Here is an 18043-nt window from a genome sequence, read left to right on the forward strand (position 1 = left end):
TATTCAAGTCATCTGACCCTCTTGATCTCAGTAAGGAACTCAAGCCATGCTGTGTGTGTTTTGGAAAAGGTTCGAACTCTGGCCAGTGCAGGAGGACCAGACAACTTAGTCCTGCTGAATCCTGAGAAGTACAAAGCCAAGTCCCGTTCCCCAGGGTCTCCTGTAGGAGAAGGCACTGGATCGCTTCCCAAGTGGCAGATTGGTGAGCAGGAATTTGAAGCCCTCATGCGGATGCTTGATAATCTGGTAAGAGTGGTGCCACTACTTGATGATAAACCTTATGTCTAAAAGCACCAGTGTTGGTGTTCTTATAGCAAGTGAGATTGCTGTCTTTATGCAGTATCTGAATATTTTCACCCTCAAAGTCATGAAGAAGCAGTAAATTACAATAAAATATAGAGGTGAAGGGTTCCTGGTATTGTTTTTTTTTTTTTTTTTTGAGACAGAGTCTCGCTCTGTCGCCCAGGCTGGAGAGCAGTGGCGTGATCTCGGCTCACTGCAAGCTCCGCCTCCCAGGTTCACGCCATTCTCCTGCCTCAGCCTGCCGAGTAGCTGGGACTACAGCCGCCCACCACCATGCCTGGCTAATTTTTTGTATTTTTAGTAGAGACGGGGTTTCACCGTGTTAGCCAGGATGGTTTCAGATCTCCTGACCTCGTGATCTGCCCGCCTCAGCCTCCCAAAGTGCTGGGATTACAGGCGTGAGCCACCGCGCCCGGCCTATTGTTTTATTTTTTAAAGATAACCTTTGTGTTTGGACTCAGTGGGGACAAGAGCACAGAGAATGCATAGGCTGCTGAATGACCAGCTGCATCAGCTCAGTCCCCGCCGTCCCACAAGCAAGTGAGAGAGGTGGCGCTTTTGAAATAGGTCAGTCAGGTACTTAGGCTTTTGCCTTAACAGCAGGTCCTGGCTGTTTGGGGCCTGATGACTGTGTTACATGGGTATCCACTCCCTGTCCACAGTGTGGGAGCCCCTGAGCTGCTTATTGCAGGGACAGAACCCGGCATGGTCCAGAGGGCAGGCCCGTGGGGCCTCCAGCACACAAGGAAAGTGAGCCCACACTGTGATAGGAGGACACGCAGGATGTGTTCTGTGTTATAGCGTTGCTGTGAAGAATTTCATTCTTTTGCAAGGACTGGAGAGAAAATTTTATGTGGAAGGTAGCCCTTGGAAATGATCTCAAAAAATAGGTAGGATCTTAGCCTGAGTTTGAAAGCCTGGGGAAAAAAAAAGGATGACAGCATGAAGAGGCCACAGCACAGCTGCAGACAATGGGAGTGGGGAGATGGAAACATGCACCGTATGGTGCACCTTTCAGGTTCATCTTGACTTTGTCAGGATCGTTACTCAGTTCCTAGAGCTGTGTTAGAACACTGCCCTTGGGGTCTCAGTCCTGCAGCCACATCATCAGACACAGGGCTCTGGAGCAGATCCCTTCCATGCTGCACATCAGACCTCTTAGATGGGGGTCACAGTGGTCCATCCTAACACCACGTGACCTCAAGAGGTGTAGATGTGAGGACATGTCAGTGTGGGGAAAAGGCCTCAGAGGGGCCAGTGTCCTTGTATGCTGCCAGCCAGTACTGGACAGGATCACAGATCACAGATGAGATGGGTGGCTTCAGGAGGCAGGAAGTTTAACTTTCCTGAAGGTTTGGAATAAAGAGAATTCATAGGTGTGATTCAGGCTATGTTAAATGTTCTTACTGAAATTCTTTGCACTCATGATGAATATTGTCCGCTAGAAAGGAAAAACTGAGGGTTTTCTGCCTGGGCGCGATAGTCAATCAGTGGAGTAGACTCAATCAGTGACAGAGGAACAGAGAAGGCAGAGTCTAGCGTAACTTTTCAAAGTTCATATAATCAGTAAGATTGATTACATTAATTGACTGTCTACTATTGAGTCATGAACAGGACACAGTTCTTGCCCTCAGGAGTTTATGACCTAATAAGAGAAATGGACAAATTAATCCCAAATGAGCCCTGCCTCTGTGATCTGTGCAGTCACAGGCATGATGAGAGCTTGCAGGCAGAGGTGGGTGCTGATTGGTCAAGGAAGTAGGAAGAGGAGCAAGAACTCACAAAGAAGGCTGAAGAAGCACTTAGAGTTGGGTGGCCAGCCAGGGTAGTGAAGCTGCAGGAACTCACAGCTGGAGAAGGCTTGAGAGTGGGGCAGCCATGGCCCAGGTGTGTGTCAGGAACCAGGTCATTCAGCATGGCTGCACAAGGTGAGGAGGGCTGGGGTTGGCCCAGTCACACAGCCCCTGCCTCCTGGTAAATACGGCAACATTTCGCTGCTCTTCTACTTAAAGTCAGTGTAAGGAAGGGGAGAGAGGGGTTCAGAATGCACAGCAGCCACCAGAGACTGCACTGAAAGCACATCCTAGAGGGGAAGGTCAAAATCGAGCAGAAACTCTGATTTGGTAGGGAAGGAAGAGAAGGATGAATGATTAATAAGTAAAACATTCATTACAAAAAGCATGATGAATGTTTATTCAGTGTCCTTAATGTGTACAGATTGTTTTAATATTAGAAGGCCATATTATTTATGAGAAATAAACTAGACAGGAATCACTAATCATAGTCCATGTTTTAATTTAGCATTGGGATTGGCATATATGTTGTTTGCTAATAACTAAGTGGAGAATAGTTGCCAATTTCCACACTATAATATATATTGCAGCCGAGCACAGTGGCTCACACCTGTGATCCCAGCACTTCAGGAGGCTGAGGTGGGAGACCAGGAGCTTGAGACCAGCCTGGGCAACATAGCAAGACTCCTCTCCACAAAAAATAAAAAAATTTCAAAAAGAGAGATATATTTCATTTGAACTTCTACAGTTAGAAAAAAATGCTAAATTGTTCCCCCCGCAAAAGAAAGTCAAGATACAATTTCCGTTTCTCAAAGAAAGAACAAATCCATATATTTTTTTTTCTTTCTTTCTTTTTTTGGTAGAGACAGGATCTCATCATGTTGCCTAGGCTGGTGTTGAACTCCTGGGCTCAAGCAGTCCTCCCACCTCAGCCTCCCAAAGTGCTAGGATTACAGGTGCAAACTACCATGCCTGACCCAAAGCCATGTTTTTAACTACAAGCCAGGTAGTAGTTCTGAGGTCTGAGTATTACTTCTGGTTTTGGTTTAACAGCGTTTAAAGGGGAAGAATAAAGAAAAATCCGTATGGTGTCAGGAAAAAATGATGTTGATGAGTCCTGGGTGGTTTATTCTGAAGTTAGGGAGATTACTGAGTCCTGGCTCTTTTTAAGCAAGAGGAAACTTGAATTAATAAGAACTGTGTTTTTTTTTGCAGATAGTCTTTATGGCAGAGTCATTATCTTTTATTATTCCTCAACAAAGCATGCTCAGAAATGGGAAAATTGCCAGTACAGACATTTACCTTATCTTTCTGAGGATAATTATGAAAATAAAACCCAAAACAACTCCATTAGTGATTGTTATTACCTTTTTAAAAAAATGTAGGCCAGGCATGGTGGCTCATGCCTGTCATCCCAGCACTTTGGGAGGCCAAGGCAGGCGGATCACCTCAGGCCAGGAGTCCAAGACCAGCCTGGCCAACATGGTGAAACCCCTTCTTTATAAAAATTAGCCAGGTATGGTGGAGGGTGTCTGTAATCCCAGCTACTCAGGAGGCTGAGGTAGAAGAATCGCTTGAACCCGGGAGGCAGAGGTTGCAGTGAGCCAAGGTCGAGCCACAGCACTCCAGCCTGGGTGACAGAGCAAGACTCCATCTCAAAAAAGACTCCATCTCAAAAAAAAAATTAAATAAATAAATAAAATTATGGGGGACCGGGCATGGTGGCTCATGTCTGTAATCCCAGCACTTTGGGAGGCCGAGGCAGGCAGCTCATGAGGTCAGGAGATCGAGACCGTCCTAGCTAACACAGTGAAACTCCATCTCTACTAAAAATGCAAAAAATTAGCTGGGTGTGGTGGCACGTGCCTGTAATCTCAGCGACTCGGGAGGCTGAGGCAGGAGAATCGCTTGAACCCGGGAGGTGGAGGTTGCAGTGAGCCAAGATGGCGCCACTGCACTCCAGCCTGGGCAACAGAGTAAGACTCTGTCTTGAAAAAAAAATTAAATTAAAAAAAATTAAAAAAATATATTGAAAGAGTGATTAGTAATGAAGGTGGCCCCCCAAAAAGAGCAGAGGGGAGAGAGAATTCTGAATTGAGAGGTATGTTTCTAGAGTACCGTAGCCAGCAGGGCACAGGCCACTGAAGTTTCCTGTATGTCTGGCCCCATGCAGTCCTTCCAAGTCCTAATTCTCTTGTGATGTATTGTGAAGGTGCTGTGAGTGACTTGGTTCAGGTGCAAATCTGTTAGGTTGTTTAGCAGACAGCTCTTTGGCATCCCCTGTATTACCTGTCTGTGCTGTGCAACAAATCACTACAGACCTGGCGGCTTCGAGCAGCAGCCATTTATTTCCCAGCTTCTATGGAGCAGGAGTCCAGGCACAGCGAACTCAACCTAGGGTCTCATAAAGGCTGCATTCAGGGTGTTGGCTAGGGCTGGTTCTCATCATGAGACTTGACTCAGAGGATCCACATCCAGGCTCTTCTAGACTGCGGACAGAATTCCTTTTCTCAGGGCTGAAGCATTCTTGGCAGCTTTGCTTCTTCAGATCCAGCAGTGGAGAGAGAGACTCTTATAAGACAGGCGCTACACTCTTCTGTGATATAGCCCGTCATCACCTTTTGTGAATTCTACTTAGAAGCAAGTCAGACATCTCACCCATGCTCAAGGTGGGAGGGGATTATAGGAGCTGGGGGCCTGGGGCCACTATGAAGTCTGTCTGTCACACTTAACAAGTGCTAAGCACTGGCCAGGAGACATGCAGAGGACACCGTCCTTGCCCTTAGAGATGCTGTCTGTGGGAGGACTCTGCAGACAAGTTGGTCCAGTAGAAGTGTGAAGTAAGTGGGGCCGTCTTTTACCACACAGCACATGGTCATGAGGCAGAGCTGGAGGTGAATTTGAATGTTGTTGTATTCAGATGTAAAGTAATTTTGCTGAGAACCAGTTGTCATGAGTATACTTATTTACCTTACTTACCTAAAGATTACCACAGTATTTAAACTGTAACTTAAGAGGTAAAAATCTATTAAGTAGGTTGATGAATATAACCTGCACAGTAGCTGGCAGCATGTAAGCCCTGTTTGGGTGTTCAACTTTAATTTTTTGCTGAGATAGGTAAGCAAGAGAGTACACCTACTGCAAGTGTTCAGTTTGTTAATTTTTAAAAACTGAACCCTCTGTATAACCAGCAGTCAATAAGAGCAACAGTAGCAGCACCTCAGAACATCCCCAGCACCTCCTTCAGTTCACTTGTCCCATCCCAGGGGTGACAACTGTCCTGTCTCCCAGGACAACCAAAACAAAGGCTGTTTTGCATCTTCTGCACTTTCAATGAATGGAGTTACATGGTCTATGTTTTTTGCAGATTGGTCTCTCTCACTCAGCTTTGCCTTCAGGAGAGTCATCCACGTGGTTGGTTTAGAGCACATTGTGTTTCTCTAGGCCATCTTATGAAGACAGTACACTGTCCATCTCTTGTACGGATGGACTTTTGGGTTGTTTCCAACTGTGGTTTACGAGGAGTAGGGTTGCTCTTCACATTTTAGTACCTGGCTTTTTGGTGAACACGTTTGCTTCTATTGGGTATAAAATTAGGAGTGGAATTGCTGAGTCATAGGGTATGCATGTGTTCAACTTTTGTGGATATTGCCACATGATTTTCCAAAGTGAAACCCTGTTTTGAGATCTGGAATATTGACTGTCTTTCACTCTCCTTGGACCCTAGGGCTACAGAACTGGCTACCCTTATCGATACCCTGCTCTGAGAGAGAAGTCTAAAAAATACAGCGATGTGGAAGTTCCTGCTAGTGTCACAGGTTACTCCTTTGGTAGTGACGGTGATTCGGGCACTTGCTCCCCTCTCAGACACAGTTTTCAGAAGCAGCAGCGGGAGAAGACAAGATGGCTGAACTCTGGCCGGGGCGATGAAGCTTCCGAGGAGGGGCAGAATGGAAGCAGTCCCAAGTCGAAGACTAAGGTGTGGACGAACATTACACACGATCACGTGAAACCCTTGCTGCAGTCTCTCTCGTCCGGTGTCTGCGTGCCAAGCTGTATTACCAACTGCTTGGTCTGTGCCTACCTTACTGTTCATAGTTAGATGATGTAGAGCAAGTTGGGTAGCTGGGGCTTCGGAGGCTTTGGGAATCCAGCCTTTCTGACCCAGGTGTAAAGCGAACCTTCCTTATTCACTTTCTTGTAGTTCTGAACCTAAGTCCACTGAATGCATTACTCAAATCCGGGTAATACTGTCTGCTTGAAACTGCTTAAGATGTAATGTGACTCTGCAGTAGTTCCAGTGTATCTCCGTATATAGCAGAAATACAAAATAGTGTACATGTATTAACCTACAAATAGGAGCTCTTCTGATTTAATTCAAATTGTATTCAGGGACTCTTAATATTTCATGCACAAAAAGACACTTCAGTCCTAAACCTGATATTTTAATGTTGTGGACTCCAGTGGTTTCAAGTCACTAAAGTTTCTTCTTTAAGTCTTCAGTGTTTTCTTAAGCAGTTTTCCCTCGTGGCTCCCTGGCGTGTTCTCTGCTGACCCTTGTCCCCTGCCCTTAGTGTTACTCCCCTGCTTTCTATCCCAAAGCCTCCGAATGCACACCCCCAGCTGCCCTCTGCATGGACTGTTGCATGTGAGTAGACGGCCATAGTAGTGAGTCATCTTCTGACTCCTGCTGGGTGCGGCATGACCCAAGTGCAGCGCAGGCCATCTGCAGGCACCAGCGACAGACGCTGCAAGGGTGCTTCGTTTCAGCGGTAATGCCGCTCAGTTACCGTTTGCCCTGAGAGGTGCTCCCATGTCGTGGTACTGAGACCTCCTCTGAAGATCGGTCTTTACTCCTCCTGTAACCTACCTCTAACAGTCCACCCAGCTCTGCTTTAAACCGTAGAAGAGGCCCGTTTCCAGAAGCCCCTGGAATGGAGGAGACAGAGGCTGAAGCAGACTCATTTGCATGACTAGTTCATTAGGAGTTCAGTTGAAGTTAGATTCGATGCTCCTAAAACCTGGGCAACCAAATACATAAAGCGGGGCTTTCTTTTCCCCTTCTAACAGTGCTTTGCTTTATAGATTTATTTAAAGAAAAAAGTTGTGTCTTCCCCAGGTGGTCCTGGTGTTTTCCTGATGCAGTTGGTGAGAAGCCTCTGTGCTCCTGAGCGGCCATGGCACCTGGGCAGGGACCCTGTGTGGCCGTGGGGCTCCGAGCGTGGGAGTGCGTCTCTCCTCTTCTCTCCTCCCTCCTTGTCTCCTTTACCCCCCTTCCTGTCTTCCCCTTTTCTTTCATTTGTTTATTTTTTAGTTGTTTCACTTGTTAAAGGAAGTGGGCCTTATTAAAAAAAACAAAAAACAAAAAAAACCCAAAACACCTTTCTGTGGCTGATGTGAAGCACAGTGCTGAGTTGTCGTGAGGAATTTTTTCCCCAAGTGTTCAGGCAGCAGCGCGAGCTTTATTTACCATTAGCTTGCAAAACAACGAAGTCACTTTAGGCCTTTTAGTCAATGTGTACATCCAAGGGGAGGCCTTGCTCCGCATTTAAATTTGTTTCTTACTGTTCTGGAGGGATACAGATTCCATGCAGTGCTCCCAGGTTGGTATCTTTTCATTTATAATGACTGTTGTTACTTTTTCAAATGTGTTCGAGTTTCTGAGGTTGCTGTTTGAATGTTTTGACTGAAAATTATTTTTAATAAAACGCTGGAGTTGTTTTTATCTGAGAAGATAACCATCAGTGAGTACCCACAGCTCCATGCCCATTCCACACTCTCCTCGCAGTGGCTCAGCATTTGATGGTTTTGTTGCTTTTTTTTAAAGTTGTATGGTTTATGGCTATCTTACTGCCTCTCGAAAGTATTCTGAAAGGCATAACATTTGCTCTCGAAGATGGGCTTGTTTTAATGTTCAGTGCTTACTCATGCCTTAGAATTTGATGAAAAATCTCAAATTTGATTGGAGATCCAAAAAAAAATTATGAGTGGAAGGCTGAGCATGCTGCCGAGATGCACTGATACTAAAACAGCCTTTAAATATTAAGGACTCATGAAGCGCTTCAAGTTTGTTTGGGATATTTTTGTAACACTCAAAAATATTAAGTTATATAAAATATTCGACATCACCAAACTCTTCTTCCAGGTAGCTACTGTGTAAGTGTCCGTACAGTAATTTTCTTGGGTTGAAATAGTTACGCAGACAGTGCATTCTGATGCTGTCATTTATTTTAACACAAAACTTTGGTGATGCCCACTCTTGCCTCACGGTGCAGGCTCCTCCCTACCCCTGGGTAGCAGCATCACATTGCTTTTCATGACCCTGTCATCTCATGCTTCCAGTTGGCTTTGGTGTTGGATGATTTTCAGAGCGGTGAACCAATGGTCTCTGAGGGGCCTCCCCTGCTGGTCCCAGGGTTATGGGGCTCAGCTCTGTCGTCAGCCTACGTTGTGACCCAGATTCAGCTGGGCTTTCCAGATGGTCCTTTTCCATCAGTCATGACTTTGACTTCCACTATTAACTGGTCTTCATGTGGCTGCATCCTGCTCCCATGGCGACTCTGCTGAGTGACCCAGAAGATGTGGTCATTGGTTCATTCCTCTCTGTGATGTTCAGTGCATGACCAGATGTGAGATAAACTGGATAGATTGGATGCTGTGTCACTTATTGTTGTCATAATTCTGACTTTTCAACTGTTCTTGATATTACAGTGGACTAAAGAGGATGGACATAGAACTTCCACCTCTGCTGTCCCTAACCTGTTTGTTCCATTGAACACTAATCCAAAAGAGGTCCAGGAGATGAGGAACAAGGTGTGTCCTGCGTCGGCACTCAGTAGGGGCTTGGGTGTGGGATTGGAAGGGATGCCAGCTGCTTTGGTTTGGGGGGGGGTGTGCTTGCTTCTAGCAGAGGACATCTGCTGTTGTTGCCACTGTTGTAACTGAAGCCATCTCTTCCCACTGCTGCTGTTCTGCCAGCGGGGTGAAGTATGAGCAGCAGACATTTTGTTTGGGCCCTGTGGATTCGTGAAGTGATGTTTGCTCACAGGTCAGAACTGGAAGCTGCAAAACCTGTTCTTAACAAGAGCAGACTCCTGTCCCTGATTTTCAGGGTTCGTTCAAAGACTTGGGAGTGGCATTTGGTTTATCAGAGCAGGAGCCCTGCCAGTGCTCACATCACTAGACAACAGACATGCAGAGAGTGTTAATGACACCAAGTTAATGATAGTGAGAGATAGGTGCCCTGCTCAAACATCTGAAAGATGTGGGGAGCTGGGAATAGTCTCCATCCCTGCAGACCAACACCCCACTAAGCGGGCATGGCGCTCACTCAGAACACATGGGGCCATCCTGCCTGCGTAGGGCACGGGGAGAGCTGAAGTGTAGCTTCCATGTGGCTGGGGCCCAAGTGCATAGCAGCATGGCTCCCAGGCAGCATGGCTGCTCAGGACCGCTGATATGTGCCTCTCCTTCCTATCCTCAGATCCGAGAGCAGAATTTACAGGACATTAAGACGGCTGGCCCTCAGTCCCAGGTTTTGTGTGGTGTAGTGATGGACAGGAGCCTCGTCCAGGTGAGAGCCCAGAGTGTCTCTGACATTAGTGGGTGGTGGCTGTGTGACTGCCTTCTCCAAAGTTATTCTGAAATTGAGAGAGTGACTTTATGAGGTAAGTATTCTAGGCAACCAGTTACCTTTGTTAAAACCTTCATGATGAGAAATAGTCCAGGCACTTTTCCTTGAGTTCTAGATGGAGCGAGCATGCTGAGGGCTGTGTCCACCCGTCTGGTCCCGCCCCTTGTAATGCATGCATATATGAGGGTGGCACATACACCACCAGCTTTGGGGCTTAGATTTGGCCCGGGTTCAGCAGCATTCTGTGTAAGGTGCTAGGAGAGGGCGGGTTTAAGGGACTCTTGTTGTGGTACATATTGCTGTCTGCAACAAAGTGCTGCTTGGGTTGCAGAGGGCTGGGTGCCTGTAAATGTGGTGCACATTCACACACGTTTCTACAAAATGACTCTGCCTTGTGGCATTGAAGATAATTGAAGATAATTGTGTAAGTAGTTATCTCTGAAAACTAATATGCCACCTAATGCTTTAACACCTGACTCTGCAGGGGTAGACGATTGTTGGATTTGGCCAGCCGTGGTCCTGGTTTCGTGTTCAGTGTCTGCACGTCCTGCCATCATCACCACCACATTTACTGTTGACAGCTGTCCCTGCTGCATGCTCTTAGCCAGCTCCATCCTGTGCTCTCAGCTGATATTTCACAGGCTGGGCCTGGTGTGCTCTGGTGACTCAGTTTACTGTTTCAGGATGCACCTCTCTCTGACTGTACGGAAACTATCGAAGGGCTCGAGCTTACAGAGCAGACCTTTAGTCCCGCTAAATCTCTCTCTTTTAGAAAGGTACTCACTGCCCTGTCCTTACTACCTGTCTATGCGCCTTGCTCCCCTCCCCTCCCCTCTCCCTGTCTCCTCTCTTCAGGCATTGTCTTAGTTACTGAAGTAGCTTCAAATGGCTCTTTAAACTGTTTGTGAGATTGTACAGAAGGTTCTGTTCCACCTGCTCGATTCTTTAATTAAAACATTTGGTATGAGGTGTGATGATCATCTCCAGCATTCGAAGTTGTTGCTGAGAAATGGCCAGTCTGAGCGACGTGGTGCGTTTCCGCAGTTCTGCACGGGACTTTGCCTTCTCCACGGTGCTCACTGCAGACAGGCTCTTCTGGGCAGTCTGTTGCTGTTGGCAGCGGCCACTCCTGAGTGCCCTTCCACACTTGCTGGTTCAGCTTTGGCTGTAAATGTCATGAATGTAGCCACTGGAGGTCATATCATTGAAAGATGTCATTTCAGAGGAATGGGAATTCAGACAGTCTTTGTCAGCCCTTGTTGATAAAATGTATTTATTTACCTCAAAAATAAACCCTAAATAACATTTTTAAATGCCGCAGAGCAGAAAGACTTAGGAGAGTTTGAAACCCCACATCGTAATTTCCCTCTGTGCATGCGTACCTAGTGTGTGCAGTAGGTGGAAGATCTGTCTGAACCCACCCTCGTAGAAGGAAACCTTCCCTAAGCATTAGGCTGCTAGTGTGCAGGAGCTGGTGCCCTGGGCAGAAAGTGCCTGACCGCATGGTTGAGTCTTAGCTGAGAGGCATGTTTATATTCTTGTCAAAGGAAATTTCCAGAACCGTCTCTTTCACTTGACACACCTTCATTCAGATGCACATGTCACTTTAGTGGTGTTCCAGTTCCCATATAGAAGTGGGTTTGTAGCAAAGATTCTGTATTCCTGTCTAATCCCTGCTAATAACATTATTTTGCATATTTACCTATTAATTCCACAGGTCCTGTTTTTCCCTGTGCTTAGAGCATACTTCCGGCTGCCATTCTTGGAAGAACTTCTCATAGCAGGGGAGAAAGATGACTCTGCCTGTTGCTTGTTTTTCATCTTTTGGCACTTTGTTGCGGTCTTGTCAGTTATTCTTTCTCTCAGGTGTGTGAGGGCTGTGCAGGCCATGAGCCCAGCTGGCCTGCTGTGTAGAGCCCACATGAGGGCAGCACTGAGGACCTTGTTAGGGCTCTCCAGAAAGCAGCCTGGGTCGCCGTGTTCAACCACCAGTTACAGCTTTGTGTGCTCTGTCCCAGTGATATTCAGATGTGGGTGTGTGTCACAGTCACCTGGGTGTTTCCTGAACGACAGAGGTAGGGTCTCTACCTTCTGAACACCATGCTCGCTGCGAGTGCTGCATCCAGGTGTAATTAGCAGAGAATACCACTGTACACTGACCCCATAGGAAGAGAGGTTGACCCCCTGGACAGAAATCCTTGTTTCAGCTTTGTGTTTTCTCTGCCTCCTTGTATCTGAAGTTCACTTTTGCACCCTTGGTGTTTATCCCACACTGGCTAAAATACCCTCTTTTTGGTGAGAATGTGCTTTGGCTCCATGGGAGTCCTTTACAGGGCGATTGTTCCACTTCCTTTCATGTGAACCTCAAAGCACAGACAGTCTTGCTCCTTTTGGAACATGGCGCTGCATGTTAAGAAGTTGAATTTTTCCTTGACCAAGCAAGGAGGACTGTGTCCTACACACTCCCCTCTCCAGCGTGGCGAGCACGTAGATACCTACTTCCCATCTGAGAACCTGAGGAATGGGTATTTGGGACTTAGGGAGCTGGGGATTTTCTGGAAGGGACTTTCCTTTGCCTTCCATTTCTCCCTCACTGGCAATGGCCATTCGCACAGTGCAAGTGTTGCCTTCTGACAGAAGAAGGGACAGTGAGTCAGAGTTCAAACAGGAGTTCTAAGCCCAGCCGAAGGCTGTGTTGACTTTCCTTTGGGTGTCATAACATGTAACCTGAAATACATATACATATATATGTATTTTTTGAGACAGGGTCTCACTCTGTTGTCCAGGCTGGAGTGTGGTTGGGCTCTCTTGGCTCACTGCAACCTCCGCTTCGCAGGCTCAAGCAATCCTCCCTCCTCCCACCTCAGCCTCCTGAGTAGCTGAGACTACAGGTGCACATCACCACACCTGGCTAATTTTTGTATTTTTTTGTAGAGACTGGTTTTGGCCATGTTGCCCAGGCTGGTCTCAAACTCCTGAGCTCAAGCAGTCCACCTGACTCAGTCTCCCAAAATGCTGGGATTTTAGGGTGTGAGCCACCTTATCCGGCATAACCTGAAATAATTTTGGTTGCGTTCTGGATTCAATTTTAAGTGAAATGAAGGATTAGAGATGAAGATGTGTGTCTATACTGCAAGCTGTTCAGCCCAGGGAAGGACTCTGTGTTCCCATGTGCATCTCACCGGGGGCTGTGTTCCCTGCCACCCTTCATGCTGTGTGGTAGAAATGCAGAAGGGCAGTAAGCTCAGCCCTCGGATTCTCTCACTAACCTGTGTTGAGCACCTAACCTGTGCATGGTCCAGCACTGGGAATGCCAGTCCAGATCCAAGTCGGCCCTGCTTGTAGATGAAAACCTGATGGTCAGAGAGGTCAGCCGCTAGCGCAGTTTGCACAACCTCAGGCAGAGCTGTTGTTCCACCCAGGCTGCCTCAGTCAAGTATGGAAAGTGTTACTGGGCCTGTGTTTTGCCTTAGAGCCTTGTCAGGTGACAGGAAGGTGAGGGGAGTGGCAGGAGGGGAAGCTAGGTACATCTTGGTTTCCTGCCTGGGTTGCCCATGAGTGGCATATGTTTCTCTGCATCTCAGTCATTGCTCTGTGTCCTTTCTTGCAGAGGAATGTGATTCTCTGTTCCCGTAACTAGTCTTGACAGCAGCTTGGCCTTTAGCTGTGGTCTTTGGAGGAGGGCGCTCTCCACCACTGGAGGCAGGGACCTGCTGCACTGTGCCTCGGGCTTCAGTTCTCTCAGTATGAGAGAGCCCCGCTTGTCCTTTGGGGCATCAAAATTGGGAACAAGGGCTTTGGTGTCTCTGTGCCAATGGATTTTTATTTTTATTTTGAGACAGCATCTTACTCTGTGGCCCAGCCTGGAGTGCAGTGGTGCAATCATGGCTCACTGCAGCCTCTACCTCTCAGGCCAAAGGAATCTTCCCACCTCAGCCTCCTCAGTAGCTGGACTACAGGTGCATGCCACCACACCTGGCTAATTTTTAAATTTTTTGTAGAGATGAGGTCTCACTATGTTACCCAGGCTGATCTTGAACTCCTGGGCTCAAGCAATTCTTCTGTCTTGGCCTCCCAAACTGCTGGGATTATAGGCATGAGCTGTGGTGCCTGGCTGATAGTCGATTCTTTTTGTTCGTTTGTTTGAGACGGAGTCTTGCTCTCTCGCCCAGGTTGGAGTGCGGTGGCGCAGTCTCGGCTCACCTCAACCTCTGCCTCCCGTGTTAAAGTGATACTTTTGCCTCAGCCTCCCCAGTAACTGGGATTACAGGTGCCCACCACCATGCCTGGTTAACTTTTTTGTATTTTTAGTAGAGACGGGTTTTCGCTGTGTTGGCCAGGGTGGTCTTGAACTCCAGACCTCAGGTGATCTACCCACCTCAGGTTCCCAAAGTGCTGGGATTACAGGTGTGAGCCACTGTGCCTGGCCTGATAGTTGATTCTTGATATTTGATTCCTTTACTGATTTTAATCATTTGATTGAAATGAACTTAAGCGTTTCTCTTGTGTCACCTTCTCATTTCATTGGCAGTGATATCAGGATGCAGGTGCAGCCAGCCAAACTGCCTTTGCTGGGATACCGTCTCTAGGGTGCCATCGTGTGAGGGCTCTTAGCAGTGGACAGCCCAGCCGGTCCTCCTTCAGATAGTGAGGCAGGCCTCTGGTCAGGGAAAGACTTGGCTCAGGCCACAGAGCTAACACATGGCAGACAGGACTCAGTTTCCTGTCTTGGTGAGGTAGGGCAGCTTCTTAATGAAAAGTCAATGGGCCTCAAGTCAGACCTGGTTCAGAAGAGGGTTCCCCTTGACCTGTTGACTGTCGAGAGTCTCCCGGGCAAAGGTTGCCTATTCCAGCAGTCCATCTGTCCCTCCTGGGGCTCTGGGCTCTTTGTCACTAGTCAGCACCGGGTACGCAGCATGCTAGTTGGTAACCCCTCAGCCCATCCCAGTCAATCCAGGCTCCCCCGTCTCTGCTTGAGGAGCAGTCAGCCCGGGTGAGTTGAATTTCCCAAGTCAGTCCTGCTAGGACACTCTTTATCTCTGGTGTTCACCCCTCACTGAGAGGAACACTAAAGGACCAGGCCTGGCATTCAAAGAATTGTGGATTCTCCTGTTTTTATTTGGTTTTGGAAGCTGTCGTTCAGTCATGTGCATGTGTGTAAGCGCTGGGTAACTGTCTTAGAAGTGAGCTCCAGGGTAGCCGGGCGTGGTGGCGGGCGCCTGTAGTCCCAGCTACTCAGGAGGCTGAAGCAGGAGAATAGCGTGAACCCGGGAGGTGGAGCTTGCCATGAGCCGAGATTGTGCCACTGCACTCCAGCCTGGGCAACAGTGCGAGACTCCATCTCAAAAAAAAAAAAAAAAAAAGGAAAAGAGCTCCAGGGAATTGGGGGACATTTTCCTGCCCCTGGCCCAATCAGGCTGCACTGTGGGCACAGCACTGTGCTGGGGCAGGTGGCTGTGAGTGGACCTCACCCCTGACACCCACCCGGCCCACTGTGTTGGCCTCAGGCTCCCTCCTGCTTTAAGATTGGTGTGATCTGTGAGCCGCCTTTGTGCTTCGCTTTGCTTTCTTCTTGTTTTCTTTGGTACAAATGTTCAGTTTTCCAAATTCCTCAGCTAAACACTGGTGTCTTGGGACATTTTGTTATCTCTGAATGTTTTGGGATAAATTCCAGGAACTAGTTATAAACTAACCATAGTCAAAAGAACAGAACTTACCTGTGCTCTTAGAATATAAGCAAAGCTCTGAGCATGCCTTATGTTGTAGCTTGTGACAGTTTCTGATGTCATGAGGAAAAGTTACTGACTTTTAAACAGTAACAGGAAAGGGCCTTTTCCTCTTCTGTTCGACAGAGAGGAGTAGCGGGCACCCTCCCTGAGGTGCTCTGTGCTCTTGGGTCTGCATTGGGCTTTTGCTTCTGAAACCTGGAAGGCTCTGTAGGATTTCTTCTGCGGTTAATGTCTGTTCATCGTGGCACTGACCTGTGTTTCCGTATCTACCACTGAAGGCTGCAGCTCAGCTTAGGCCTCAGGCCCATGGCAGTGCAGTCTCAAGGGTGTCTGCTCCTGGAAAGCCTCCTGTCCCTGCCCTGCCTGTAGCCTGCCTGGGAGGAGGGAGAGTCCCCACTGGACTGGGCTACTGCAGACCAGACATGCCTTTCATCCACAGGGAGAGCTGGTGACGGCCTCCAAGGCAATCATTGAGAAGGAGTACCAGCCCCACGTCATCGTGAGCACCACGGGCCCCAACCCCTTCACCACGCTCACAGACCGCGAGCTGGAGGAGTACCGCAGGGAGGTGGAGCGGAAGCAGAAGGGCTCTGAAGGTGAGTGCTTGTGGTCCTGGGCACTGCCACTCCAGAAGGTGAAAGTGCCCTGGGAGCTTCTCTGTGGTCCAGGTGCTGGCTGTGGGTGGTGATAAGAATAGCCACATGCATCAAAGTCAAACCAGAACTTTATCCAGTACTCATTTCCAACCTAGTCACTCAGGCCAGAATGGAAGAAATTGCAGACCGGGCATGGTGGCTCACGCCTTTAATTAGCTGGGTGTGGTGGCGCATGCCTGTAATCCCAGCTGCTACTCGGGAGGCTGAGTCAGGAGAATCGCGTGAACCTGGGAGGCGGAGGTTGCAGTGAGTTGAGATCACGCCGTTGCACTCTAGCCTGGGCAACAAGAGAGAAACTCCCATCTCAATTTAAAAAAAAAAAAAATTGCCAAGTTAGGCACACTTGTGAGTGGCCCTGGCTAGGAGGGAGACGTGTGTAAATGGCAATGTGGAGGACTAGTGGTGGCCACTCACAAGTGTCTGCGTGCCGTACTAAGATACGCCAGGGCCCCTCTGCCAAAACAAGGCGGACCCTGAAGATGTCCTGCTGTGGTCCCATCCAACAGCTGTGATGAAGGTGGGGGTGAGAGGAGACAGCAGGAGTGAGGGGCAGCCCACAGAGCTCCAGGCTGGAAGGCATTGGTCCTTCTCCCAGGGGGTTTCTGTCCATATGGAGTGACCAGAACACTGACAAAAGAATTCATTCATTTCGATCAGTTAGCGGGAAAGCCAGCATGCACATGATTATTATTCTTTTTGAGATGAAGTCTCACTCTGTCACCAGGCTGGAGTGCAGTAGCACGATCTCGGCTCACTGCATCCTCTGCCTCCCAGGTTCAAGCGATTCTCCTGCCTCAGCCTACCGCGTAGCTGGGACTACAGGCTGCATGCCACCACGCCCAGCTCATTTTTGTATTTTTAGTAGAGACGGGGTTTCACCATGTTGGCCAGGATGGTCTCAATCTCTTGAACTTGTGATCCACCTGCCTCGGCCTCCCAAAGTGCTGGGATTACAGGCATGAGCCACCGTGCCCAGCCCTGAATATCATTTTTAAGAGACATTTGTCTTTCTCTCTCTTTTTTTAAATTAATTATATTTTAAGTGTTGGGATACATATACAGAACGTGCAGGTTTGTTACATAGGTATACATGTGCCATGGTGGTTTGCTGTACCCATCAACCCATCATCTGCATTTGGTATTTCTCCTAATGCTATCCCTCCCCTAGCCCCACACCCCTGACAGGCCCTGGTGTGTGATGTTCCCTTCCCTGTGTCCATGTGTTCTCATTGTTCAGCTCCCACTTTTGAGAGAGAACATGTGGTGTTTGGTTTTCTGTTCCTGTGTTTGCTGAGAATAATGGTTTCTAGCTTCATCCATGTCCCTGCAAAGGACATGAACTCATCCTTTTTTACGACTGCATAGTATTCCTTGGTGTGTATATGCCACATTTTCTTTATCCAGTCTATCACTGATGGGCATTTGGGTTGGTTCCAAGTCTTTGGTATCGTGCATAGTGGTGCAGTACACATATGTGTGCGTATGTCTTTATAGTAGAATGTTTATAATCCTTTGGGTATATACCCAATAATGGGATTGTTGGGTCAAATGGTATTTCTGGTTCTAGATCCTTGAGGAATCACCACACTGTCTTCCACAATGGTTGAACTAATTTACACTCCCACCAACAGTGTAAAAGCGTTCCTGTTTCTCCACATCCTCTCCAGCTTCTGTTGTTTCCTGACTTTTTAATGATCGCCATTCTAACTGGTGTGAGATGGTATCTCATTGTGGTTTTGATTTGCATTTCTCTAATGACCAGTGATGATGAGCTTTTATTCCTATGTTTGTTGGCCACATAAATGTCTTTTGAGAAGCGTCGTTTTGATGGGGTTGTCCCGCTTTTTGATGGGGTTGTTTTTTTCTTGTAACTTTAAGTTCCTTGTAGATCCTGGATATCAGCCCTTTGTCAGATGGATAGATTGCAAA

At 47.8% G+C, this 18043-nt stretch overlaps 1 protein-coding gene across 46 annotated transcripts in view; it reads left to right on the forward strand.

Moving 5' to 3' along the window:
• ADD1 (adducin 1) overlaps positions 1–18043 on the forward strand; it is a 103315-nt gene that overhangs the window by 72743 nt on the left and 12529 nt on the right. For 19 of the 46 annotated variants that reach the window (XR_013417159.1, XR_013417158.1, XR_013417161.1 and 16 more), the window contains 5 exons: positions 70–246; positions 5824–6075; positions 8808–8909; positions 9580–9669; positions 15898–16054. Coding sequence is in view for 39 of the 46 variants with exons in the window: in XM_078001647.1 (XP_077857773.1) it covers positions 70–246; positions 5824–6075; positions 8808–8909; positions 9580–9669; positions 15898–16054 (778 nt within the window). In the remaining 7 variants the exon portion in view is untranslated. 46 annotated transcript variants of the gene reach the window in all.

This window comes from Macaca mulatta, chromosome 5 (genome assembly GCF_049350105.2).
Source record: "Macaca mulatta isolate MMU2019108-1 chromosome 5, T2T-MMU8v2.0, whole genome shotgun sequence".
Lineage (NCBI taxonomy): Eukaryota > Metazoa > Chordata > Mammalia > Primates > Cercopithecidae > Macaca > Macaca mulatta.